This window comes from Hemicordylus capensis, chromosome 2 (assembly GCF_027244095.1).
Source record: "Hemicordylus capensis ecotype Gifberg chromosome 2, rHemCap1.1.pri, whole genome shotgun sequence".
In the NCBI taxonomy this organism is placed as follows: domain Eukaryota; kingdom Metazoa; phylum Chordata; class Lepidosauria; order Squamata; family Cordylidae; genus Hemicordylus; species Hemicordylus capensis.
The window spans coordinates 24,177,920-24,205,093 of NC_069658.1; the positions used below are offsets into that span (position 1 = coordinate 24,177,920).

The 27,174-nt window shown below is 45.1% G+C and overlaps 1 protein-coding gene and 1 long non-coding RNA gene across 6 annotated transcripts in view; one reads left to right on the forward strand and one right to left on the reverse strand.

Annotated features, from left to right (window-relative positions):
* The window catches only part of ADAMTS12 (ADAM metallopeptidase with thrombospondin type 1 motif 12), a 247,679-nt gene that overhangs the window by 54,667 nt on the left and 165,838 nt on the right, over positions 1-27,174 (reverse strand). The window contains exons 9-13 of the mRNA XM_053297498.1: positions 25,597-25,741; positions 16,680-16,772; positions 13,317-13,462; positions 10,251-10,420; positions 7,675-7,808 (exon numbers count right to left, since the gene is read on the reverse strand). Of these exons, the coding sequence (XP_053153473.1) occupies positions 7,675-7,808; positions 10,251-10,420; positions 13,317-13,462; positions 16,680-16,772; positions 25,597-25,741 (688 nt within the window). The remainder of the gene's footprint in view (positions 1-7,674; positions 7,809-10,250; positions 10,421-13,316; positions 13,463-16,679; positions 16,773-25,596; positions 25,742-27,174) is intronic.
* LOC128345492 (uncharacterized) overlaps positions 3,715-27,174 on the forward strand; it is a 51,158-nt gene continuing 27,698 nt past the window's right edge. The window contains exons 1-6 of one of the 5 annotated variants that reach the window (XR_008316488.1): positions 3,715-3,887; positions 12,838-12,945; positions 13,342-13,490; positions 14,561-14,757; positions 25,406-25,558; positions 26,952-27,078. This is a non-coding gene — a long non-coding RNA (uncharacterized LOC128345492). Of the gene's footprint in view, positions 3,888-12,006; positions 12,946-13,341; positions 13,491-14,560; positions 14,758-16,665; positions 17,604-25,405; positions 25,559-26,951; positions 27,079-27,174 lie in introns of those variants that run through there. The other 4 variants (XR_008316489.1, XR_008316487.1, XR_008316491.1 and 1 more) reach the window with 4 other exon arrangements.

A 27,174-nucleotide genomic window follows, 5' to 3' on the forward strand; every position in this document is an offset into this window, starting at 1 on the left:
TCCACAGCTAAGAGCAGCGACAAGGGTTAGTGGTTTCAGTGAGAGGATTTCAAGGCCAAAGGCTTAGGTGCCCCCGTGTTGTGGCTCTGATCCAAAGCAGGGCCTCTGCAGCTGACTTATGAGACAGAAAGGAACTATGGAATAAGGGAACTCCAACATGGTGGGCCAGGTCAGATATCACATGGAACCATGATTAAACTATGATTCAAGGTTTGGGAACACGCTATGTCCCCAAAGCTTGAAGTGTGCCTCCATCCTTCCCTGCCTGTGTGAGCCTCTAAAGATCTCTACTAACAATTTAGATCAGAAACTAACCGAGAGAGATCATGACATCTGAACTGATTGGCCTTACTCTATTCTAACCAACTTCGCTGAAATAAACCAAGACCTGAAGTGAAGGTTTGAAGTGGATTTCATATCATGGTTTATTCTAAGGAAGCTGATTAGAATAAACCAAGACTGGTCAGTTTAGATTAGGGATGTGCACGGAACCGTGGCAGGGGGGCTCGAAGGTGGTGGTGGGTCTCCTTTTAAGAGCGGGGGAGGGTGCACTTACCCCTCCCGCCACTTTTCCCCTGCCGGTGTCCATGTTTCTTAATGCCATTGGGGCAGCAGCATACCTCCCTGCCACCCCGTTGCCTTCATCTTCTGGATATGACCGGAAGTCACTGACGCACCTGCACACGTCAGCATGGGCATTCATGCGTGCCATGCGTGCGTCCGTGCGGGCGGGCGCAGGCACGTTGGCAACTTCCTGGCAAGACCACCACTGCCTTCGAACCGGCAGTACTGCCGGTTCTGTGCACATCCCTAGTTTGGATGTCACAACTGTTCTTGGTTTTTAACCTCAGTTCAAAGTATAATTCTACTAAGGGTCATATAGACAAGGGATGTGGGAAACGTGCACTCCAGAGGCTTGGAAATGTTGCAAGGAACCAGGCTTTTACCATGGTGTTTTATGGCATCTGAACAAGCCCAGCATCTAGTTTGCCCCTCAGTTCACATGGGGCAATAATAGACCCAATAGGCCTGACTGCTGCCCCATGTAAAACAAGTGTGTGCCATTGCACAAGTTCCAGAACCAATGCAATGTCCAGGGCTCCATACAAAGTGTTCCACAGCTGATAGGTCTCTAGGGAAAGAATTTCTTGAAGAAAGAAAGTTTGAAAACCACTTATCTACATGATATCTCTGAATCTCCACCTGTATCCTGAATGCCCTGCAGTTCAGACTGCACTGTTCCCATATCCAGACATCTTGATGATATCAAATTGCATTTATGGCAGTTGAATGAATGCTAAGGGGAGTGACAATGCACATCATTCATTTCAGCTCTGCCAGAAACAGCCTCTTGTTCTCTTGAGTTCAGCAATGCCTCTGCCTCACATCATACATCAAAGGGCAATTTCATAGACATCAAAGGGCACTTTCTAATCAGTTGAAGCTTCACATTCACAGAGTGTGTCGATGGCACCTGCCATTTTGGAAGACATGTTTAAAAAACCCTTTAAGATCAGTAAAAACAATGGCTTACATTCAGACTAATGAAGTGCTGATGCAGCAATGCTGTGCATGCACTCCACAAGGGGGCATTTTTTCTGTGGGGGGTTGTAATTTTTATCCCCCAGTTAATTAGCAGAGCACTAAAGAAGCTACCCACTCCAATTACAGAGTAGTTGCAGAGTTTAGTTGTTGCAGCTAATTATAGAAGACACATGGAGATTCTTATAGAACTAAATACTAAGCATTTATTAGTGAAGTACACTTTGGATAGGAAAGACCTAACCCTAATCAAATAGAACTACATAATGAATAGGTAGGGAGAGAAAGATGTTTCCATCTGCTCTCTAAGAGGACAGGAAGGGATTCTGACTCAACACAGGAAATATGGGTAGAGTCGTATCAGGGGTCATAGAGTAGAGACAGGTAGAACAGTTAGGGAGACTCTTATTCACTATCTCTACTCAATGCCCCTAGTGGTCATTAGGATAGTTGGTGCGAAAGGTCAATGCACTGGAAGTCCATCTCCAACATTTTCTTGCTCTCCCCTTCCGTGTGAAGTTGACTGTGACTTCCAAAAATATGTTCCTGGGGGTTGCACAGACCTCAGGAACTTATTTTCAGTCATCGTGGGCTTCAGAGGAAAGGGGAAATTAACAAAAAATGCCTGTTCCCCCTAGGACCAGCACAGCATTTGAAGCATGAGAGCTGTGTAAGTCTGGATGCTGGCCAATGAGCTTTGTGGTGCAGTACAGACTATGCCACTTATTGTGACATAAACGTTTGTGGAGTAGACCTCCCTTGATGTTTGTTCCCAGCATCTGGTATGGAAAGATTGAACATGGAATTTCCATTTAGCTACCATGGCTTTTAGGTGGAGTTTCCACAGGTGGAGCAGGCGGGAACAGCTTTGTGTGTGTTGTGCCAAGGGAAGGTATGGTAGGAGTGTCTTGGCAGGGTGAATGAGACTGGTTGCTTCCCCCCCGCTTTTTTTTTTAGGCACCAGCCACCCCTTCGTATAACATCAAAGATCCACTTTAAAACTCAAGGCTCATTAATTATATACCCCAGTTCCTTCCATCTCACTGGAAATATATTTTGGAGTTCTAGAAAGACATGTCAACATGCGCAATCTGCAAAGTCAAGCTAAACCAATCTCTTTGCTTTCTCTCCTGTGAGGCTGTTAATATAAAGCCTTTTCCTATTGCTGCATTCTGATCTGTGATAGAGGAATTATCTGTGAAATGAAAGCTGCCAAGGTGTGCAGCCACTAAGCCCTAAAGTCTAATTGAACTTGACTGGTAACAAGTGTTGATATTCTTCCCTATTTAACCAAATTAAGCAAATAGCGGAAGAAAAAAATCCAGATGAATGTTTCATTTCATATTTGAAAGAATGTGATTCTTCATTTCGCACATGGTGAGAAAGCCTTTCTGTTTTTAAATGTCACTGTGTATTCAGCTGAAATCTGCCCAGGTAGTTGAACAGGGTTATCCAGGTCTAGGGGAAATTTGGAGGGGTACAGTGGCTTATGAAACAGGAAACTCTGGCTTATTTTCTAGCAGCAAAATGTTAATGTTGAAGACAGGTTCACAGGTCCATTTCCTTGATCTATCTACCACACAGACTCTTGATAATCTAGATTAAGCTCTTGATGGGTATCTTGCCATCATTTTTAACTTCCTTTAACCGTTGCTCAGTATGCAAACATTTAGCACATTGAGCTTTTACACTATTCATTTGTGTGAATTTTAGCAGAAAAGTCTCGGTTTCTCCTTCTGCCATTTGAATGGTTGCTCCCTTTCTGGAAACAAAGCAGAAAAGCATTCTGGGATACCCTGAGTTAATTTTGAAAAGATCTTGCTTGTGAGGGAATACTTAACAACTAGCCGACCCCGCACAGAGCATCTGTGCGCTCTTTGGGGCCGGTGGTTACCTCCCCCCACTTCTGCCCCAGTCTCCGCTTCTGGGCCCAGCCGCCTGTCCTCCCCACCGCCACTTCTGCCCCCCTCCACTTTCTTTCCCCCCTCCTGGGCCTTGCCTCTGCGGCCGGGCCAGGCCTGCTGCCACCTCTGGCCTCCACGGCCGGGCTGCTGCCACGGCAACCAATCCTCCTGGGTGCGCCTCAGCCAATCAGGCTGATTGGCTCAGCCAATATATATAGATATTGGCTGAGCCTGATTGGCTCAGCCAATATATATAGATGCCTTTCGGATTGCGAGGCCCTTGGGACAAGGACATGTCTTTCTCATTCTATGGAAAACACCATCCACAAAGATGGAGTTATCTAAGTAAAATACTATTCCTATTCCTGTACATGAAGACTGTGATGACTAAAAAGACATGAGTCATTCTACCTGGCTACCTCAGAGGGAGCAGTGAGAGAGGTAGGCCTGGCTGAGCCAAAGTACAATATGGCTCCTCCCCTCCCAGGACCAGAATTTGCTTAAACCAGTTTCTCATGACTGTTTTAACCCTGTTTAAATGGGGTTGACCAACATCAGTGTGATTGTGTGAACTCGCATGTGGGTGGGAATCCTGGCTAAGTTTCATGCCATTAACCAGGATATTTAATCTAGGATCAGACCTGGACTAGTCATCTGCTTGGATGCCCTGACCAAGATCCAGATTAGGGGTGTGTCCAAACCGGTCTGGAGGCCATTCTAAAGGCCTCTGAACTTCCAGACCGGTTCGGACTTGGCCGGTCCGGGTCCGGGTGGGGGGTCCCCCTTTAAGGGCGGGGAGGGCTTACTTACCCCTCCCACCTCTTTGCCCTCGCCAGAGGCCGTATTGTACCTTGTAAATGGGGCGCTGGAAACCAGCCGCCCCCGCCGCCCCCCCGCGAGCAGATTAGGGCCAAAAATTAGTAAAGTACTGCCACCGTCCCGCCCTCCCTCCCCCCGCCCCCCCGAGTGCTCACCGCATTGTTTCCAAAAAAAGAGAGGAGCTTGCGAACAGAGCTCCTCTCTTGGCACAGTCTGTGGCCCAACTGGGGCCTGGGGCGCGCGTGCGTGATACGACGTCTAAAGGAACTTCCGCCGGAGGCCCGGTCTACCCGGACCACACCCATCAATGGACCACACCCATCAATGCTCTAGCCTCCCACCCACCCTCCATGGCCATGCAACCAGAACACTTTTGGCTGCATACAGCCCTGCAGTGATCCATCCCAGTCCTGAATCCTGCCCTGGATGCAATCTAGAGTCCTGATCCACTGTCTGTCTCCCTACCTGGCTTGGGACCACATTCCCTCTGCTGGACTTTAGCTCTGTGACGTGGCTGATGCTAGAACAGGATGCAGAGTGAGGAACTGGCGATTTATTTTGACATGCTAATGAGAAGTTTGAAATTTAACTTCCCTAAAAAGATTTCCAGGGAAGAAGAAATAAATATTCCTTGCTGTTCTGGAGCTTATTGGAAAACAGTAGTAGGTAGGGGTGTGTGTATGTGTGTGTGTTGCTACCATTAGAAAAACCTGGGCTGTACCAAGAGCAGACCTCAGAGGAAACCTCATTATGAGATGTGGATGGCATTGGTTAGTCAGATCACTGACAACTGCAAAATCTCATCAGCCAGTTGCTGCTGCTGTAATAGTCTTCTATTCCTTTGTCTGTCAGCAGAAAAACTGCTGTTAGCAGAGCCACATGAGTGGGGAGAAAAATACAAATTGATTTACAAAACTCTCCTATCATGTAGTTAGACTGCATCAAACAGGCCTTTAAACACCTGTAATGTAAAGGGCCATAGCCAAACATTTTGTGGTGAAGGAAGGCTAAGTCTACACTGGGAGGGGGTCCTTTGTAAGGGAGGAGCTAAATGTTAAGAGAAGCATGGAGCTGCTGCTGCTCTGTTTTTCATGCTTCCTTCTTCTCAGTAACACGTTATGATGCGTGTTATTGCATCATAGAAGAGCATCTAGGCTCCAAGTTCCTTCCCTGGCATCTCCAAGATTGAGAGAGATTCCTGCCTGCAACCTTGGAGAAGCCGCTGCCAGTCTGTGTAGACAATACCAAGCGAGATGGACCTATGGTCTGACTCAGTATATGGCAGCTTCCTTTGTTCCTAAGCAGTGTCTGATGTGATTGCATTGAGCTGTGCATATCCCTACTGCCACCTCATCTAATTGGCTGCCAATATTCATTAACATAGATTTTATCTGTTGACTAATCAGCATTTGTCCAAGATCACTTGAATTAGCAGGGTGCATTATATTCATCAGCTCATCCAAAATTATTATATATTTTGAAGAATTGGTATGTTTGCATGAAATAAAATCATACTTCCTGATGACCTACCAACGCCAAATATTGCATATACAATACTACCATTGAAATTAGCTGAATACACTACTTTTTACACCAGAATATGCTGGGTGAAACGTGTGTGTGTGTGTATGAAAATCTGAATATAATCATAATATTTTGTTATTGTTCTCAACAGATTTTTAATCTCTTCCTCAGATTCAAATTTACTATGATTCAAATTTGCCATATTTGGTAATTATTCAACAAAATGAATAATGTTTAAAGTTGAAAGCCTACAAATTTCCGATTGTTCTTCCGGTTCCCTTTGGCAAGCACATTAATAAAACATTCTATGACATATATTTCATTTATTGAACTTTCCTATAAGTGTAATCTATGCAAAATGACTTTGCTCAGTCAATGACAGACCTCACCTACTAGTATTAATATATCTAAAGGACTCTTGAACAATGTGATTCCAAGAGCTTTATTCAACTGTTTCCAAAACTTCATCCCTCAAAATCATACAAAGCAGAGCAGTGTAAGCATGATCCTACAAAGAGCCTTCAACATACATGCCCATTCATCCTAATTGAAAAATACAGATCTAAACCTTTGCTGTGTGTGACTTTAAAAGAGTCGTTATGGTGTAAATATGAGAGAATTTCCAAGTTCATAGTGGTTCAGTTATAACATATCGTAAAAAGGCCCACTTATCTGGGTCATCATCCAAACTGATTATTTTTTTTAAAAGCTTTTTTTTTTTAAAGCTCTTTTCATGCCCAGAACAGAAATACTTTGTAACTAGCATCCCGGAGGGTAAATTTCCACCGAATGTATTCTCCGATAGATTTCTGCGGTAAGCAGAAGTGGCATTATTGCTGCTCAAGCAATTTCCATTAAAGACTTGCAAACAATCCCACCCTTATCATCCCAGTTACCCAAAGCAGTGGTTTTTTGAACTCTCTAACGACAGGGAAACCTTTTTGTATCAATTTGTTTGGTGAGGAACCCCTGTATGCTACAGAGGTATCTCAAGTGCACAAGATATCTATTCGTACAGTAGGCTGGCCTGTTGGGTCTAGAAGTTGAACCACACAAACTGATTAGGCACCCTAGAAGATGCCAAGATTCTCTTGCGGCGTTCCACGTCGAAGAAAGATGAGTTATGTCAGATCAGTTGCATTTCAGCTGGTTCGATTGCTGTTATTCATTTTCTCATTGAGGAACTGCTGAGAAGTTTCCAGGGTTTCTAGGACCACAGCCTGAAAACTGCAGCCCTAAAGGTTGGATACCAAACTGTATTTCCAGCAGAAGGGTGTCTCATAATCAGTGATGTAGTCACAAATTCAGAAGTGCAGGCGCTTTCCATGACAGCCTCCATAGTCATGCCCATCCTGACAGCCACACCCCATGGCCACACCCATCCCAATGGCCACACGCCCCACTTAGAGAGATGCAAGAATTTGCTGTGTGGGTGTGAGTTCTGTTACAAGAAATCAAGCATCATGTAGACTCTAAGGAAGTACTAGAATGAATGACAGGGAATGCCCACTGAAATGCACTGAGAGTTCTCCATACAGCAAGCTTGGTTCATGGTACCTTCCAAATGGACATAGGAATGCATAGAATTTCCCAATGACCATTGCTAATTTATACATCGGGCATTATACTTCTATAACTAGATTCACATATACATGTCCTGAAAATCAAAGCTGAAACCAGTGATGGCAAATTGGCTCAAACTGGATTGGCTTGGATTAAACTCAGCTATTTCTCCTGATTGGACTTTGTCTCACCGCTGACATGATGGGATCCAATCCCGACCTCCAGGAACCATCCAATCCCCTCCCACCAGCCTTGACAACCCTTAGAACCCTGTAAATCTGTAGTCCCATGAGATGTTCAGAGAAGGAAACATACCCAATACCTTACACATGCCATTAATACAGACGTCTCTGCTGTTGTTTCCTTCAAAACAAGGTGTACCATCAATAACAGCATCAAGCATTTTCTCTGAGAAGTGGTTGTTTTCAGGGCGGCAATATAGCTCACAAGGGTTAGCTGGAGGGAAACCCAAAAGTCTTATCAATGAAACAGTTGGAAAAAGTCCTGCTGTAAGACTGGGGCATAAGCACCAAGCAAATAAATATCATGCTTACAGATGGTAGGAAGCACCTGCCTCTCATTAACAGACGTGCCTTACAGCAATATGAAGGCAAAAGACACCCACTGGATCTGTGCTGCCATTATTCTGCAATTTGTCCCTGCGTGAGCTTCAAGGCTAGTGCAGAGAGAGACTCACTTCAGTTATTTCAGAAGACAGAAAAAGATCGTGCTTGCTTCCCTTGCAGTATTCACCGATGTTTGCAAATGCTTCCTGAAACTGCCCTGTTCTGTTTATTCTCAGTAGTGTTCTTATTAAATGAGAGTGTGGCACTTATGGCACACAAGGGGTTTACACATGGGCAACTGAGCACAGCAAATGTGATTTTAAAAATTACTGACAAGGAACAGACTGAAGTTAATGAATTTCTGTTTATTTTTCCTCTTTTGAAGGAACAATTGCTTATGAAAAGAGGCTGTAAATTGTTTTCTTCTTTCTGGCATTGGAGTGTGTGTGTGTGTGTGTGTGTGTGTGTGTGTGTGTGTGTGTGTGTGTGTGTGTTTTAAAGCTCAATAAGATGATATACCAGTGATGAAATATGCATTGCACTGCTCCAAAGACAAACTTCAAAATGACCTCTTTAATGCGTAAAAGATATTAAATTAATTTACACATTTTACACAAAACATGTAAACTAAAACAAAACCAAGCAAACATTTTGGTGTAATCCTCAGTGCTTAGCTTCAGTACTGAACCTATTTTATTATTTATCTATTTCCAAAAGAGCCTGGGGGTGACTGGGAGGTACCAGCAGACTCAGGGTGGTGCACAGATATGTCAGTGCTTAAAAAATCTGAAGAGGGGGAGAAACTAAGGGGGCCCCCCAAAACCCCAAAACTTCTGCCAGACATCTTTTTTGAAGCCTAGAATTAATAGTATAGTACAGTGTCTGACATTCAGTACAGTGCCCCGCATGTGTTTAAATGCCATGTGCATGCAGTTATGATCTGGCCATTGGCAATAATGGCTGTACCATTGCACAACTTAGTCTGTGCAATTATTGCATTTGTGCAAGAGCTCTGTTGCATAACTACATGTATGTTGTGTTGAAATGCATGTGGGGTGCTGCGCAGGATGTCAGCCAGTGAAGCTTTTCCCATGATCGGCAAACATTGGGCTAGGGAAGGCTAGCCTGATTTCTCCTGATTGTGAGAAGCAACGGGAGCCGCACGGCACCCAGTGGCGACTCGGTGGCAAGCCCACTTACGGGGCCCACCACTAAACCCGGGTTTCGGGTGCAGGAGCATCCAAAAAGCAGGTTAAACAATTGTGTGTCACCGCGGCTCTGCAACACAATGACTCACGGGCAGCCTCCCGACCGGGAGCCTCCCTACAACAAGCCTCCCGGCACCAGGAGGCTCTCCAAAAGGCACCGTGCCTTATGGGACTTCTGGGGGCCAGGAGGCCCCTGAACCCCACCACCCCAACTGGCTCTGTGACAGAGCCGGTAATCATCAGGGCGGCCGATCCGGCCACCCAGGGAAGGCTCCCTGATCATCTGCGGGGAGAGCGGGTCAAACTCGCTCTCCTCACAGACCTCGTTTTGGTGCTTCACACTCCTTTGAAGCGCATCCATGTTTTTTCCAGCTTCCTACCTTCAAGGAATGCTTTCCTTATAGACTTGTTTGCTGAGGGACCTCTGTGCTTTGAAGAGGATTCTGTTCTAGGCATTTTCTAGGATGCACATCCAGCAAGGTCCAGACCTGCTGGACCTAACTGTTGACAGACCTGCTGGACCTCACTGTTGACAGACCTGCTGGACCTCACTGTTGTTTGTCTGAACAGCAAACATGGCCTAGTATGCTCCAATCATTCATTCTTCAGGCATTCATACATTGCAAGGGTGGGCATCGTATCCGGTCTTCAGGATAAGGTCTTCAGGACCTTTCTCTGTCATTACTCATTTTCTCATTTAGAAATCTCCAATACACTGAAAACAACTGCATGACTATCTACCAAACCACTGAATGGTGGTGATCTAGGGCCTATGATATAGGTATGTGCTGAAAAAGAAACCTATGAAGCAGTCAAGCATAAAAGACTCACTTGTTTCTGTGAATGTGTTTAACAATCCACTAACATCACCATTAATGAATTAGATAGATTTCTATCATTTCTCATGTATTCAAAAGTAATCATTCATGGAGAACACCTTGAACTGGCAGCAGTACCCATCCAGTCAAGAAACAATTCCTCACAAGTCAAACACTACTGGATTTCATGAACGTTCCAAATGCTGAGGACAAAACTGTAAGATCAAAATCTGTATTTCAAACGTCACCAGACAGTGTCTAAAGTTCATCTTCACCTCTAGCAATTGGGGGTGGGGGTGTTCTTACCTGTGTTATAGATTGGAGTCCACTGGTAGAATTCATTTTTGTAGGCAACTGTATTGAACTCACTGCACTGCATTTGACGAAAGTTTGGCATAGCCCTGGGACACAGTTTAATGTTGCACATACGATAGCGCTTTCTCTCTCCTGTGCAATACTTCCCTCCAAACTGTGGTCTAAAAGTGAAATAAGCTGTATTGAAATTGAGAACATAAGCTTATAACAACAGTATTGCTTTACTTTGTGAGTCGCCCAGATAAAAATTGTTACAGAGCAGCCAATAAATAAAATTATTATTATTGGCTGACATACAATGGTATGTCAGCCAAGCGACGTTGCATGCATGCAGGTTGTGCAAATGATGTTACATGGGAGTAAGCCCATTATTTCCAAGGAGCTTACCCTCATGTAATAACTTGTGTGTATGCAACGTCACTAGGCCGACATACCATTGTGCACTATTACTATTAGCAATGACTTACTGGATCACTGCTGTTGATCCAGTAATGCCCCATCAGCTCATTACGGGTCCATAAGGTCCAGCTCTCTGTTAACAGCAGCCAGCCAGTTTTCTCTGGGCATTCACAAGGAAGACATGAAAGTGACTGTCTAGTGCCTACAGACTTTCTGGTTCTTGTTCCTCAGCTTGCCCTTACATGAAAAGTTCCATTTAGCTATCAGCAACAATTGCTAAGAACAAACACTTATGGTAACTACAAAGAGTTGCCAGCTTTTCATTGGTGCAGCTCCTGTGCCTTTAACAGAGGAGAGGAGAGCTGGTCTTGTGGTAGCAAGCATGACTTGTCCCCATAGCTAAGTAGGGTCTGCCCTGGTTGCATTTGAATGGGAGACTTGATGTGTGAGCACTGCAAGATATTCCCCTCAGGAGTTGAAGCCGCTCTGGGAAGAGCAGAAGGTTCCAAATTCCCTCCCTGGCGTCTCCAAGCTAGGGCTGAGAGAGATTCCTGCCTGCAACCTTGGAGAAGCTGCTGCCAGTCTGTGAAGACAATACTGAGCTAGATAGACCAGTGGTCTGACTCAGTATATGGCAGTTTCCTATGTCCCTATGTTCCTAACAGCAGCTTGATAACCAGATCCCCACAACTTATCGTCCTGCAGGGAAAAACTCTAGCTGCTAAATTTCTTTGCATCAAGATAGTGTAATAAGCACAGGTATAGGCCCTAAATATAAAAAGCTGGCAACCGTACGAGACACATAGATTTGGGGAAACGGCTGATTACCACTATCCAGTGAAGTGTTAAGTGCACCAAATACTGTATATAGTTGCACTGTGCAAGGCTTTGGGCAGAAAGGGACAGCGACCTGTTGGGGATGCTCCAGCTCTGGTTTTCCTGCCTAGGGGGCTTCCAAGACCCGTTCCAACTCTATGATTCATTGAAATAAATAATAATTAATTACACAGATAATGGAGATCAGATGGCATAGGAACATAGGAAGCTGCCATATACTGAGTCAGAACATCGGTCCTCAGTATTGTCTTCACAGACTGGCAGTGGCCTCTCCAAGGCTGCAGGCAGGAATTTCTCTCAACCTTGTCTTGGAGATGCCAGACAGGGAACTTGGAACCTTCTGCTCTTCCCAGAGCGGCTCCATCCCCTGAGAGGAATATCTTACAGTGCTCACACTTCTAGTCTCCCTTTCATATGCAACCAAGACAGACCCTGCTTAGCTAAGGGGACAAGTCATGCTTGCTACCACAAGACCAGCTCTCATCAGGAAGGGCTTACAAGGTAGGAGGCCTTCAAAATAGGCATATCTCCGTTCTATTATATGTGGATGATATGGCGATTCTTTCGTTAACACCAGTTGGCCTAAAGCGTGCTCTCCTTCTGTTAGATAAATACTGTACACAGGAGAACTTGGAGATCAATTATCAAAAGACAAAAGTCATGGTCTTTGCTAACTGGCCCAGAGGGCATCAGTGGTCAATAAGCTCACATAGGATAGAGCAGGTTAAGTCCTTTAGGTATTTAGGAGTTCTGTTTCATTCCTCCTGTTCACGTAAACCTCACCTCGATTCGGCAATTTTAAAGGCCAAACCAGTAGTTAAATCAATACTCTCTTACTATTACACTAAGGGTGCATCCTATGTTGCAGCCGTGGTCAAACTATTCTCGGCAAAGGTTTTGCCTCAACTTTTTTATGGAGCGCAGTTGGGCATAGTTAAAAATCTTGATCTATTGGAGGCACTGCAGTCAAATTTTTAAGAGCTGTACTGGCTGTTCCCAGATGTGCCCCCACGGTGGCTCTGAGAAGAGAGGTCAGAATGATTAGGCTTCAGACATGCTTATGGAGAGTTATTATTCTTTATTGGTTAAAAATTTATTTTTTGCAGGAGGGTTTGGTTGTTTTAAAAAACAGGACTCCCTTAAATTTAGATGACATACTGAAGCCATTGATAAGTTGGCCCGCTGTGGATACTCCTTAGAGTATCTTGGTTACGACAGAGCTGGCATCCAAATTATTCCATGCCTAATGGATATTGAGTTGCAATATGAAATTTCCCAGATATCTAAAAGATCGTTCTTGGGTGACCAATTGACTGGATTTAATTTGGCCTTCTATCTCCAGGTAGCTACGATTCCTGAATATAGACGAGCCATGACGCTGGCCAGGTTGGATGTCCTTCCGTCTGCAGTTCTGTTTGGTAGATATGCAGGAATTCCCTTGGCGAATCGTGTATGTCCTTGTGATAAGGGCTGTGTTGAAACAATAGCACATGCCTTTTTACATTGTAGCTTCTATGATGAAGCCAGAGAAAAGCTACTTTCTCCCCTTCTGATAAATTTTAATGGAAGAGCAGATGATGTTTTATTGAGGTTTTTATTTTCTCTATGTGATGAAGATAAAATTAGAACTGTGGCTAAATACTGTTATATTCTTTGTAAAATACGTGCAAATGTTTAGTTTATGTTTGTATGTCTGTATTTGTAATACTGCTGGTCAAGGACCGAAAAAATATTATGTATGTATGTATGTATGTATGTATGTATGTATGTATGCCTTCAAAATGTCAGGAGGTCAAGCAAACAGCCAGGTACAAGACTTACTCTGGGTTGCTGCACTGTCTCTCAGCAGTCTGAATGCCAGCTCCACATGTCCGCGTACAGTGTGACCAGGACGACCACGATCCCCATCCACCATTAACTGCTTCAGGACTCTTGCCAACTGTTATACACTCACCTGAGAAGCACCACTGAACAATAAAGCAGCCAATGTAACAGGTCAGGGAAACCACAACAGCACATAGACACTAAAATACACATCCTCCATAGTCACTTCATGAGACCAGAGTAAGATAGATGGCCCTTCTTGGTTTTTAAAACTTGATTTGGACATTATTGCTATAGGTTGTTTCAAGGAACATTCTTGAAAATGTCCAAAGTGTGGGGGGATTGCAAGCCCCAACAAAAAAGGTGGTGACAAATGGCAGAGGAGCAACAGGCAATGGCAGATGCCGAGGGGGTGGGGTGGCACAACTGGAGGACTCCCAACTGGAATCGCTCTCTGCTGCTTTCCCAATAACAGCCCCCAGCTGCTCTTTGACTTGTGGGGAGACATAAGAAAACATCAGGCCAGAAGCCCATCCAGTGTCCAGCATCTAGCAGGATTGCCAGCTTTTCAACCATTCTCCATAACGGTGTCTTTAAGAACAGCTTCATAAGCAGCACTTAGCAGGTGACAATGTTTCTCTCTAGGCAGCAGAAAGCTCCACCTGCTAAGTGCTACCTATGTAGTAGTTCTTCAAGGTAGAATTGCAAAGACCAACTGGAAAGTTGGCAACTCTCAGCATCCTGCTTCATGCAGTGGCCAACCGGGTGCATCTAGAAAACCCACAAGTGGGGGAAAGAGGGCAATGCCCCCTCCCGTTGGTGATCCCTAGCACCTGGTGCTCAGGGGCATGCCCCCACTGATCCTGAAGGAAATGTGCGGCTATCCAGGCTAGTAGTCATTGACAGTCATTCACTATCATCACAGGTATCATGGAGCTGTTATTGGGAAAGCAACACCACCTATGCGATGGTGTCGCTTTGCTTGGGGGACATTCTGGGGGAAACAAATGGTGGCTGGCAGCCAGGAGCAGGTTTACTTCCCCTGGGGGAAAAAGATCACTGTTTGACAGTGGAACAGTCTGCCTCATGCAGTGCTGGGTTCTCCTTCTCTAGAAGTTTTCAAACAGAGATTGGGTGGTCATCTGTCAGGGATGCCGTAGCAGTTTCCTGCACTGAGCAGGAGGCTGGGCTGGAAGGCCTACAAGATCCCTTCCCAAATGTTATGTCTCCATTAATTGCAGCTTCTCATCAGCTCTGTGCCTGCAACACGTATGGTTGCTGACAGAGAAGGGAGTGAGCCAGAGGCATGTAAGGCTGACCAGTGACTTTCTAATCAGCAGTGGCAGACAGCTTTCACAGTGGACTCACTGCAGAGCAGCCAGCAACAAGAGCAGTCTATCAGAGCAGGGAGACCTTTTCAGCAGTAGCATCCTAAAAGGTATGTAACCAGTCGCCCTAGAGCATACCAATCACTCCTCACTAAGCTTAGTTTAGCAGTAAATTCTGTTTTATAGGGTCATTACTCCCATTCATACTTCTAATTTCTTTACCTGTGATCTGAATATTTATGGCAGCCTGACTGCATTAGAGGGGGAAGATGGCATGGCTCTTCAGCTGGCAAGCCTCCTGTATGCAGGGCCTCAGAGGGATGAGGGAGGGAGTTCAGGCACTTTAGCTCTCCTCTTTCTCCAAAAGCCTTCCTCTCTCTCCAGAGGCTGTAGGTCTTTCCTCCAGCTAGTCCTCCTCATAACTGACCACTGCTTGCTTAAAGAGGGTTGAGCACAGGAACATAGGAAGCTGCCTCATATGGGCTTAGATCATTGGTGAGCACTGTAAGATGTTCCCCTCAGGGGATGGGGCTGCTCTGGGCAGAGCATCTGCCTGCTTGCATGCAGAAGGTTCCAAGGTCCCTCCCTGGCATCTCCAAGATAGGGCTGGGAGAGACTTCTGCAGGCAACCTCGGAGAAGCTGCTGCCAATCTGTGTAGACAATACTGAGCTAGATGGACCAAGGGTCTGACTCGGTAGAAAGCAGCTTCCTATGTCCCACGTGAGTGAGTGTGTAAGAACTGTGGGCCTGCCTTTTCGCAGCAATAGCAACCTGCTGCTCAGTCATAAGCTGCTGAAAGGCCTGGAACAAGCTTGTTTTTCCTGGAGAAGAAGAGAACTGATTATGGTAATGGGTTGGAAACTGCTGATGGTGGTGGAAGGGTGTAGAAGCAGGAAATATCCTCTGAATGGGCAGCACAACCTTCAGTAGGAGGAACCATCCCTATTAACGTGATTTTGCTAAGTCTGTGTCTCAGTTGTACTTTGATCAGAGGGCTAGTCTGGAGCCCTTTTCAGCCAGCTGTCAAGGTCACACCAAAATATGCTGAAATTATATATCTGGTGTGTAGGAGCTAGGAATCTAAACTCATTCATTCTTTCATTCATTCGATCTCTATACCGCCCTTCCAAAAAATGGCTCAGGGCAGTTTACATAGAGAAATAATAAATAAATAAGATTGATCCCTGTCCCCAAAGGGCTCACAATCTAAATAGAAACATCAGATAGACACCAGCAACAGTCCCTGGAGGTACGGTGCTGGGGGTGGAGAGGGCCAGTTACTCTCCCCCTGCTAAATAAAGAGAATCACCACGTTAAAAAGGTGCCTCTTTGCCAAGTTAGCAGGGGTTTAAACGCCTTGCTAGTTTAAACTCCTTGTTAGGGGGCAAGAGAAAGTAAAATGGGGGTGGGGTGGATGTCAAGGTTTGGCAAGAGAGAAAGAGAAAGAAGAGGCTTGGTGAGGGAGGGCTTAGTGAGAGAGAGAAAGGAAGAGAGGCTTGGTGAAAGAGAGAGAGAAAAGAGGGCTTGATGAGGGGTGTGTGTGTGTGAGGGAGAGACAGAGAGAAGAGGTATGGCAAGGTTTGGCAAGAGAGAGAGTGAGAGAAGCCCACAATTGGCCCCACCTCTCACTATATCTGGCTCTGCCCATCACCTGCCCTGCCTAGCACACCTGCCCCACACCCCACACCCGGTCTCGGGAGCCACCAACCGCTAATGTAGTGGAGGAACTGATTTGAAAAGAAAGCCATTTTCTTGCCTTCCCAGCTGGAAATAAAATGCATCCATATAATGATAACTTGATGAAAAATAATCACATATGGTCCGGTTTTCAGATTAATATCATAACGAAATATTGTAAGAATACTGTAAGAGAATTGCCATGAATGCAAGTTCAGGAGCAGAAAACCAGATGTTTCACAGGATAGCCCTTTCATTTTGATTTAAATTTTTGGAGCACTGATGATGAAAATAAGTTGCGTAGCAAGTCATATTTTCCACACTTCTTTTAATGTGACAGAATCCTGTAATCACCTTATTCTCTCCGCATCTTGTTCCATCTGCTGCCGCATCCAGTTTTGACCGACAGGATCCTTTCACGGAGCACCATAGTGTCTGGCAAATATTCTGCAACAACAAAAGTTAAATACTGTAAAGAAACAAAATAACTTTTAAAGAACTTCAGGGTGGTTTTTTGTTTGCTTTTAAAGAGGGATATCACAATTTAAAATGTCTCTAGGCAACTTGAATTCAAACAGCAAGGAAGCAGCATTTTTAAAATAATAATAATAATGTGTTATTTGCTTTAAAGTTTTTATAACTCATGAATTAACTAACTAAATTTTGCAGAATGAAGCTTGATCTTAATTTCATTAGTACAAAATCAGTAAAAAGATTATTTAAGCTAGTAACAGACTTCCAAACACTGTTCCTGGTTTTAATCACACAGGGAATGGGAAGCAGAGAAACTTTCCTTCCTGTCCAGCACTTCTGGGACACTGGGGAAATAGGAGTGACTGGGTTCACTCTTAGTATGGAACTTGAGATTCCCCCAGCCCAAGATATGGAAGGAATTTGAAGTTGGCAATGCAGATGATCACATATCTCGGTTTGTTGGAAGCAGCTGAGTTGAGCCAGAAATATGCTCCTTGTCCATGCTTCCCAGCAAGGCCCTGGATGCTCTCCCAGCCTACCTTGCCATGCCCTTTGACTGACAAGCCTTCCCTACATCATGTTGGAAGTGAAGGACTATATGCTGTCTCTTGTCTCAATGACATAGGAGGACAGACTTGTGAGTCAGAGGGCTAGAGGGTCAAGACATTGGTCATCCCTTCTCTACTGCTCTGACACTATCCCTTTGGATGTAGATGCTATTCTCAGGGACACTTCCTTCCTTCCAGCCACTTCCTTCCTCTCTCTCTTCTCTTCCCTTCCTTCTGCCTTGCAACATGCAAGCTCCTCTCCCCTGCACCATGTGTGCAGAGATGCAGAATCCATCTGCATCCAGCTAGATAGATAGATTAGAGATCCTAACTCCTCACTTTCCTATCTAGAATGGAGTTCTCTAATAAATACCACTTATATTGATTTGAAACTATGAACTGGCTCCAAGTTACTTTACTCTCAGCATACACGCATGCCTAACTAAATTCCGCTGTGTTGTGCCTCTGTGCACTCTGCTATAATGAAAAAGGGTTTCTCCTACCAGAGAGAATTCCCAACGCATCAGCCACCTTACAGTCATTGGTTCTGATTGCACAGGGTGCTTGCTCACCTGGAATGAACTAGAGGTGCACAAAGAGCATGGGTTTAGACACAGTGCACACCTCAGTAGGAGCAGCATTTTGTTTGGCAAGCCAACATCAAACCTTGGTTGCACATGTCAGTTTGAGGTCTCAAGTGGAGCTCAGGTTCCTGTTTTGTCATGGGTTCAGACAGTCATGGACAAGTTGGTTATTGACTTTGCAAACAGGTTTCATGTTATGTATGAACCTGGCCATACAGTCACTTGCATCTTATTGGTTCAGAAGGGGAAAATGAACACCCCTCACCCAATCAAGAGATACTCCATCACTGCATGGGTAAAGTTGGAGAGTTCTGGAATTGGTATAAGTCCAGGGATAAATACAGGTGGTGGTGGTGGGGAGCTTACAGTATGTTTGTGAAAGTAAAGGTTTGCAAAGAATATAAACATTCCATTCTCGTGGTTTCTTTTGTTGTCAGAGCTGTGGGCTGACACAGTGCTCAGTCACACTGTATGATGAAAAGAAATACAGCATGAGACTGTTGTCTATGGAGAATCAGATGTAACAGCAGAGAGCAACTGCCATGGTTACTTGGTTTCAATTCAATTATTTTTCTGAAAGGTATTCTGTGGGTTTAAAAAGTCAAAATATTTTGTTTTCCACAGAGCATACAATGCTGTTTGTTCATTTTTAAAATATTCATTACCTATGGTCCAAGCTTCCTCCATCTTTATCCTCTACCAACTCTTCCACTGTTTCAAGTGTCTTTCAGGGGATACTTTGTACATTGACTTATCAGGTGCAGAACTCCCTAGCATCTGCCACAAAGGCACTGCATATTGCAGAGGATTCTAGGATTTCTGAGTTTGGGGAATAAACAAATCTAGGACTGGTTTTGTTTTCATTATGATCTTGCATCTTCAGCTTTGCAGTGTTTTCCTTTTTGGCATGGTGCTGCCTTTTTATTTCACTGCAGAGGAGGAAATAGAAATTCAGAAATGGCAAACCAGGGGTATTTAAGAGAATGCTTTCTCCGTTAGGAGCCCCTTCACCTATTGAGATAACCCAAGGAGGTCCACCTGCGGGTTGCCACTGGCTTGTCTGGTGGCTAAGCAGGGAAAGGCCTTCTCTATTGCTGCCCTTAGGCTTTGGAATGCACTCCCTGCCAAAATAAGAGCCATCCCATCTCTTTTAAAAGGGATGTGGAGACACATTTATTCAACCAGGCTTTTAATTAGATTGATAGAATATGTTATTGTGTTAAATTGTTTTAATGTTTAATGCATTGATTCTTCTAATTTATGTTATTTTATTTTATTGTAAATTGCCCAGACACATGAATTTGGGGAGTTATATAAATATGCTAACTAACTAACTAAAGTAGGAGAGTCAGCATGATGTACTGGTTGGAATGCTGGACTAGAACTGGAGAGACCTGAGTTCAAATCCCCTTTCAGCCATGAAATTCACTGAGGTTGTTCTCACACACAGCCTAAGCCAAGCTAGGGAAGCCCAGCCTGGGTTAGGCTGCAGGTGAGAACCAGCAGGATCATGTTCCCGACCCCGTTTTTAAACCCAACTCTTAGCCAGGGTTGTGGACTCAAGTGAGCCCTTAACCCGGGGCTCTGGGATCATGTGATTACCTAGAGAAGGAGAAAGTCTGTCCAAGCACATAAATGAAATGTTAGAAATATCTAGGCAACTGCAAGCTCAAGAATTAATCATGACAGATGCAATTTTGATAGGATTACTGTTGAATAGTTTGCCACATTACTTTGATAGTGTGACTAGTGCTTTGGAGGTCAAGGAAGATGCAGACTTACAATTTGTAATTAACTGTCTAGAGGACTTTGATTTGCGCAGAAGGGATGATAGGCAACCAAAGGACAGTGAAGAAAATGCATTTAGAACTTTGCAAAGAAATAAGAAATGCATTATTTGTGGAAGCCCCAAACATTTGCAGAATAAGTGTCCCAAGAATAAAGAGTTTACAGACAAAACGCAAGCAAAACAAAGACAGTGAGTCACCTGGGAACACAGAGTACAGAACTTACAAGCAATCAGGGACTAACACTAATAAGCAAAGGATATACTTCGCAAAGACAGAAGCTAAGTCTGAGAAATGCAGCAGTGCCATTTGCATTGACTCAGGTGCTACAAGCAACCTGATTAGAGAAAGGGAGAGATTTATAAACCTAAAAACAAGTTGTAAAATCCCTATATACTTGGGAGATGGAAAACTGATGTATGCAGAAGGGAAAAGATCTGCATAGTTGCTCTGCAAACTGGAGAAAGGAGAAACCATTGGATTAACAATTGAAGAAGATTTGTATCTACTTGTGCCTACTTATCATAAATCTGTTAGCTCGGCTCACCCAACAGGATTTACAATGCCCTTCAGTACTCCCTCTGTGAGTTAACAGAAAGTAGCAGTGAAGCTACACAAAGGAAAATAAAAGGCTCACAAAGAAAACAGTAAATGAATTAAGTCCCCCTGAACTGAACTAGGTACCCCCCTCTAACAATAACTGAGTAATAACTGAAAAGAAAACACTGAGCGAAGAATGAAAAGAGCGAAGGACACCAGAACAAGGAATTAACAGAACAAAGCAGGAAAGCATAAACAAGGGCAAACTGGAACTCTGAAAAGTTAGGAATTTAAATAGCACACAGACTGCAGTCAGTGACATTGCTAACAGCATCTGAGCAATTGACAGACTGCTAAATATATATGGCTCAAGAGAACCAGCTGCCAATCAGGCTTCTCTGAGTCAGCACTTCTGCTTCCTCTCTTGTTATCTCCTGCACCTGCTTGACTCCCACTGAGCTTGCCTCTTGAGACGTCTTCTCAAGACAGGTGAAATCTCAGCCTCCTCCTCATCAGAAATCATGTCTGGCAGCTGTTCTGAATCCTCAGCTCCAGTGTCTGGTCTCCCTGCCAACTCCTGTTGCTGTGCCTCTGAGCCCTCACTAGCAGGTGAATCCACCTGCTCTTACTCTTCTGAGTCAGAAGTCTGAGCCATGACACCACTCTATAAACAAGTCCGATGTTTGTAAAATATGCTACAGAAAGGGGCTATGAAGTAAAATTTAAAGGAAGGCACTGTTTAATTACTCATAAACAGGAACTGCTTATGAAAGCATTTTTTACAAGATAATGGGTTGTTTGAAGTAGAATGTGTGACTGAAAAGGCCAAAACTGTGAAAGAATGCACGCACCAAGGATGTCTGAATTTGTGGGACTGAAGGTTAGGCCATAGAGATGCCTAAATATGTCAGGCTGAAAAGTTGGATTTGGTAAAGGGTCTAAAAATAGACCCCTTCAGCACTGAATCAAAGTGTACATGCTGTATAAGAGCAAAGGCAACATGGCCTGCTTTTCTTGCATGTAAAGAAAGAGAAACACAGCATCCTTTGGATCTGATTCTTAGTTATGTTTGTCGACCTATGCAAGTTAATACATGGGTGGGGGGTGGAAAGGTTGTGCTTTCAAGTTGGTGTTGACTCCTGGTGACCACAGAGCCCTGTGGTTTTCTTTGGTAGAATACAGGAGGGGTTTACCATTGCCATTTCCCCAGACAGTATGAGATGATGCCTTTCAGCACCTTCCTACATTGCTGCTGCCCAATACAGGAGTTTCCATATTCTGGGAAAGCAGCGATTTGAACCAATAGTCTGCTTTCTAGGCAGGTTGCTTCCCTGCTGAGCCATTAGGTGGCTTCACTACATCAGGAGGGAATAAATATGTTCTTACTTTCATTGATTACTATTCTAGATACACATAAACATATCTGTTAAGTGAAAAGGGTCAAGTACTAGAAAGACTAAAAGAATATGTTGCAAGAGTGAGCAACGAGTTTGGGAGAAAGCCACAGATCCTCTGCACTGACAATGGTGGCAAATACACTGGGAATGATGCCATAAGATTCCTAAAGGAGGAGGGCATTGAACACCAAAAGACTGTTCCTTATACTCCAGGGCTAAATGGAGTGGGAGAAAGAACTATTCTTTTATGGAAATGACAAGATGCATGCTTGTAGAAGCTGGTTTAGCTACTAAATTTTGGGGAGAGGCAGTGTTGACTGCTACTTACCTGCAAAACAGATTGCCAACAAAGTCCAGAGAAACAAGTACACCTATGGAAACAGGTTACCTAAAACAGGAGGAAAGTGAACTTCTGCCAGACAACAGTGAGTACAGGACAGTGATTGGAAAACTTTTATATGTAGCTATGATAACAAGACTGCATCTGTGGAATCTTGAGTAGGAAAGTAAGTACACCCAGCAAAGACAACTGGACTGCAGTAAAGAGACTAGGCAGGTACCTAAAAGGGGCAATCCATCTAAAATTAAAGTTGCCTGCTAGTAGTGGACTCAAATTAGTAGGTTACTAGCTGAACCCGCACAGAGCATCTGTGAATTCTTTGGGGCTGGCAGTTCCCCCCTCCCCCCATCTTCTGCCCCAGTCTCTCCTGCTCTCCCCCGCCTTCTGCAACAGTCTCTCCTGCTTTCCCCCCGCCTTCAGTCTCTTCTGCCCTTCCCCTGCCTTCTGCCCCAATCTCTCCTGCCCTCCCACCTGCCTTCTGCCCCAGTCTTCTTAGGTTTTCCTGTACAAGAAAGAGGCCCAAGTGCCTGGCCATTGTGCACTGAACACACCTGGGAAGGACCAGTAACCACTAACTTCTTACCATTCTCTAAACTACCCTTCTGTTTCTCTTTCTGCTTTCCCTCCCACACTTTCCAGGCATTTTGCACTGCAAGCCTCTAAGCAGGCTCTTATTTGGAACTCTAGCCAAATTACCTCAAGATTGCACCAAGACTCTCATTTAGAACTTTAGCTAAATTACTGAATTGCCTTGCCTAACTAACCTTTTGCCTTCTGTAATCCCCATTTTAACCTTTAATAAAGCTTTAAAATTGCACCTACATCTCCTCAACCTTTCAAAAAACAACAAACTTGCTTAAATTGATATTGGAGCCAAACCACTCCCCAAACCAAGCTAATTTCTCCACTTGATGCCAAAAGCATAGTTGAAGTGTCTAGCCAGCACTTCAGAGCCATTCTGGTAACACTATGCGGGACAAAAAATAATAATAAAGTGTATATGAATGCCCTCTCAAGTTGGTTTACTGAGGAATCAAAGAATACATACGTGCTATGGTAATTGGAAATGGCTGTAGCATTGCACAAGCATTATTGTGCAGTTTCACATATTAGCACAATAGCACTTTTGCAGAATGGTGTTGGTGTTGTTTTAGGCACCTGTAGCAATACAGGAGGTGCAAAATTGTCCGCATTATGCTACACATCATGTCAGCCATTAAAATAAGCTAGCTGTCCCGGGCACAGAGCATCTGCTCCTCTAGTTCTCCCCCCTCCTTACCCCTCTCATTCTTAGTCCTCCCTCATCCCTCTTGGCTCTCCCCCTTCTCATCCCCTCTCCCTCATTCACGGCTCTCCACCCTTCTCTCCCCTCCCCTCCCCCTCAGCTCTTCCCCCGTTCTCAGCCCATTTCGGCTGCCACTCCCTCCCTCCACCACTGCCACTTTCCCACCTCCCCAGCCACCACTTTCCCCAGCATTACTTTTGGCTGTCCGGCCATCCCTTAGCTTGCCCATTCGCTTTTTCCTCGCAGCTTGCTTACAAACTCTCGCGAGAGCTGCCACACATGGGATTAGTGACGGCTACATTTAAGAGAAAAGAGTGTGTGTGTGTGTGTGTGTGTGTGTGTGTGTGTGTGTGTGTGAGAGAGAGAGAGAGAGAGAGAGAGAGAGAGAGAGAGAGTGAACTGTCCACTTTTCATTGAGGTTTGTTTTATCAGGCAATCTTTTATGCATACAATTAGAAAACGTCTAGGGCCAATAATATTAGAGCACCTATTAAATACAATTAATATGATGAGGAGAGATGAAATCGAAAGGGAGGTCTCAAAGCGTGTTCACAGTATTTTGATTCTCTTTTTGAAGGTATGTGCATCCATATACTGCATTGTCTTTCCTGGCTGGCATGCTGGGAACAAAGCAACCCACAACTGTCACCTGAGACAGGAGGACATTAAGCCAATTCCATTAAAGTGCTCAGTTGCAAGGGCACTTTCTTTCTGCACTCACTCACCTGCCCCTCACTACTGCCACAGATGCTACCATGTCATGCTCCTGGGAAAGAAAGTACTGGTTAAACAAGTTCCACCTGAAGTGGAACTGCTACAGCTTTCTCCTGTCTCTGGCAACCAGCTGTTACATAAGAACATAGGAAGCCATGTTATACCGAGTCAAACCATTGGTCCATCTAGCTTGGTATTGTCTGCACAGACTGGGAGAGGCTTCTCCGAATATTGCAGGCAGGAGTGTCCCAGCAAAAGGAAGAGGTGTCGGAGTGGGTGTGTGCATGGAACCAGTTTGGCCGGTTCTGGGTCCAGGCGAACTGGGTCCAGTCCAGTTTGCAGGCCAGTTCAGGGATATACTTGCAAAGGGAAATCTGGCAAGGATTCCCCTTTACAAGTAACAAGGCATTCTCTATCCTAGGGCTGGGTGGGGGAGAGAAAGGGTATCTCACCTTATCTGAGGTGGTGGTGGAGGAGGTGACATTGACAGCAGAGGCTCCTCCAAGCCCCCGGCTGGCCTCCTGAAGGACAGTCTGGGCCCGCTGCGGCCCAGTTTGGGCCTCCGCGCATGTGCAGAGACAATTTTCATGATCTTTGTTCATGGAGGTCATGCAAATGACATCCGAACATGCGCGGAGTCCTGAATCGGGTCACAGTCAGCCTGGTCTGTCCTTCAGGAGACCTGTAGGGGGCTTGGAGGAGCCCCCACCATCAATGTCTCTGCCGCTTCTGCCACCATCTTGGATGTAAACCTGCCTTGTTGTAAACTGCCCAGAGTTTGGGGCAGTATAAAATATAATAAATAAATAAAATAAAAATAAGTTATTAAGTACTCTTTGTTTCCCCACCCCTGGTCTTAGAATAGCCGGATTCCTCTTTACAAGTATATCCCTGAACTGGTCCTTTTAGAACTGGAGCCGGTCCAGTTCAAACTTGGACTGGGCCGGTTCAATTCGAACCACGGTTTGAATCGAGCCAGCTCATACATCCCTAGTTGGTAGTGACTGGGGGTCATAGCTGTGCCCCTGCTTTACATGCTGAATGTCCTAAGTTCAGTCTCTGGCATTTCCAGGTAGGGCTGGAAAAGACCCTCTCTGAAACCTTGGAGAGCTGCAGACAGGTTAATGATCTGACTTAGTAGGGCAGCTTCAGATGACTGGCCTGTAAGTCAATAGGGAGGAGCAAAATGATATACCAGTTTTCAGTTGGCTGATGTGCGTCAGACCTATGTAAGTATAAAATGAGACTCAAAGCACTGTAAATAAGCTTTGAACTCTCCTTTTGTGTTTTATCTGCACACATGCACTTATAGTAATAGCACAACATGCAAACAAAAGAGCTGGGTCAGTACATTGCTTGCCTGTCTGCCTCCCCACTTCCCAATTCATTTATGCTGTCCTTGCATTCTCAGACCTGTGTGCATGAAATCTGAAGAATTCTTTCAAGGTCCTGCACTCAATTTCAGCATAATTATTTTGCTGCTGTGGCTAACTCCCTTCCACTTGGAATTTGGTCAAGTCCCATCAGGATGTAGAAACTTAATTTCACCATCACTGAACAAAAGGTGGGTTGAGGAAAGAGAAGCAACACCAATGAACTTACATCCACTTGATCGCAGAACGTTGCATTGGGTCCATATTGTAACTGGCACTGGTGGTGCACATCATAAATCACTCCAGGTGCAATGAAAGGTGGCTTTAGATCTTTCTTCTTTGGAACATCATCCAGGCAAAAGCCCCATCCTCGGCTAAAGGCAACAAGTAGGTTTAATTTCTAACAGTTTCTGAAATGTTCCTTATTTCCCCCCCTGATTTACAGTGTGGATTTTGGATTTTACATAATCCAAAAATATACCAAGAGGTGGGGGAAACAGATTAAAAAAGAATCCTAAAACAGAAATAGATTAATGAAAGAATCAATACAGAAAATACATAGTTACTAGCTGATCTGGCACAGAGCATCTGTGCCCCTAGTACCCCCATGCCCGCCACTTTTTCTGCTTGCCCGCCCCCAGTGCATTCTTCCCCACCGCCCATCTTCTCCCTCCGCCCCTAGTTCCCCCATGTCCGCCACTTTTTTGCTTGCCCGCCCCCACCGCATTCTTCCCCAGCGCCCATCTTCTCCCTCCGCCCCTAGTTCCCCCATGCCCGCCACTTTTTTGCTTGCCCGCCCCCACAGCATTCTTCCCCACCACCCATCTTCTCCCTCCGCCCCTAGTTCCCCCATGCCCGCCACTTTTTTGCTTGCCCGCCCCCACCACATTCTTCCCCACCGCCCATCTTCTCCCTCCGCCCCTAGTTCCCCCATGCCCGCCACTTTTTTGCTTGCCCGCCCCCACCGCATTCTTCCCCACCGCCCATCTTCTCCCTCCGCCCCTAGTTCCCCCATGCCCACCACTTTTTTGCTTGCCCGCCCCCACCGCATTCTTCCCCACCGCCCATCTTCTCCCTCCGCCCCTAGTTCCCCCATGCCCGCCACTTTTTTTGCTTGCCCGCCCCCACCGCATTCTTCCCCACCGCCCATCTTCTCCCTCCGCCCACAGCCGCCTTCTTCTTTCCTGTCATTCATGGCTGCTTGGCCACCCACAGCTGCTCCAGCCGCCCATCTGCTGGGCCCACCCGCCAGTCTCAGCCACTCCAGCCGCCCACTGGTCATGGCTGCTCTAGCCACCCACCTGCCTGGGCTGCTCGCCTGTCCGCTGGCCGCCTGTCTTCTCCGTGCAGCCCCCCATGGCCAGCTGTTCATTGGGCTGCTGCTTCTCCCCCTGCCCCGGCAGCCGGCCATTCGCTGGGCTGCCGCTTCTCCCCCACCCCTGAGGTCCCTGTCGCTAATCAGCAGCTGCCTCGTGAGAGCTGCCACACATGGGATTAGCGACAGGTATGCCTAAGATAATATATAGATTCTGTGTTATATGGGCAAAGAGGCATTTAAACAGTGATGGTTCTCATATTTAACAGGAGAGGCAACTGTCCCTATTCCGCCCAGCACAGCATTCCTCCAATGGTTATACCTGGTTTCTCATGTATGTTTCTTTTTGGATTGTGTGTCCCTTTGGCAGAGGAAAACATCTCCTCATTCTTTTTGGTATGTACATTTCTTTGATAATGTTTTTTAGGTTGAAAGCAAATATTTAAATATTTATTTAAATATTTAAACTATAAATATTTAATACATGCAACT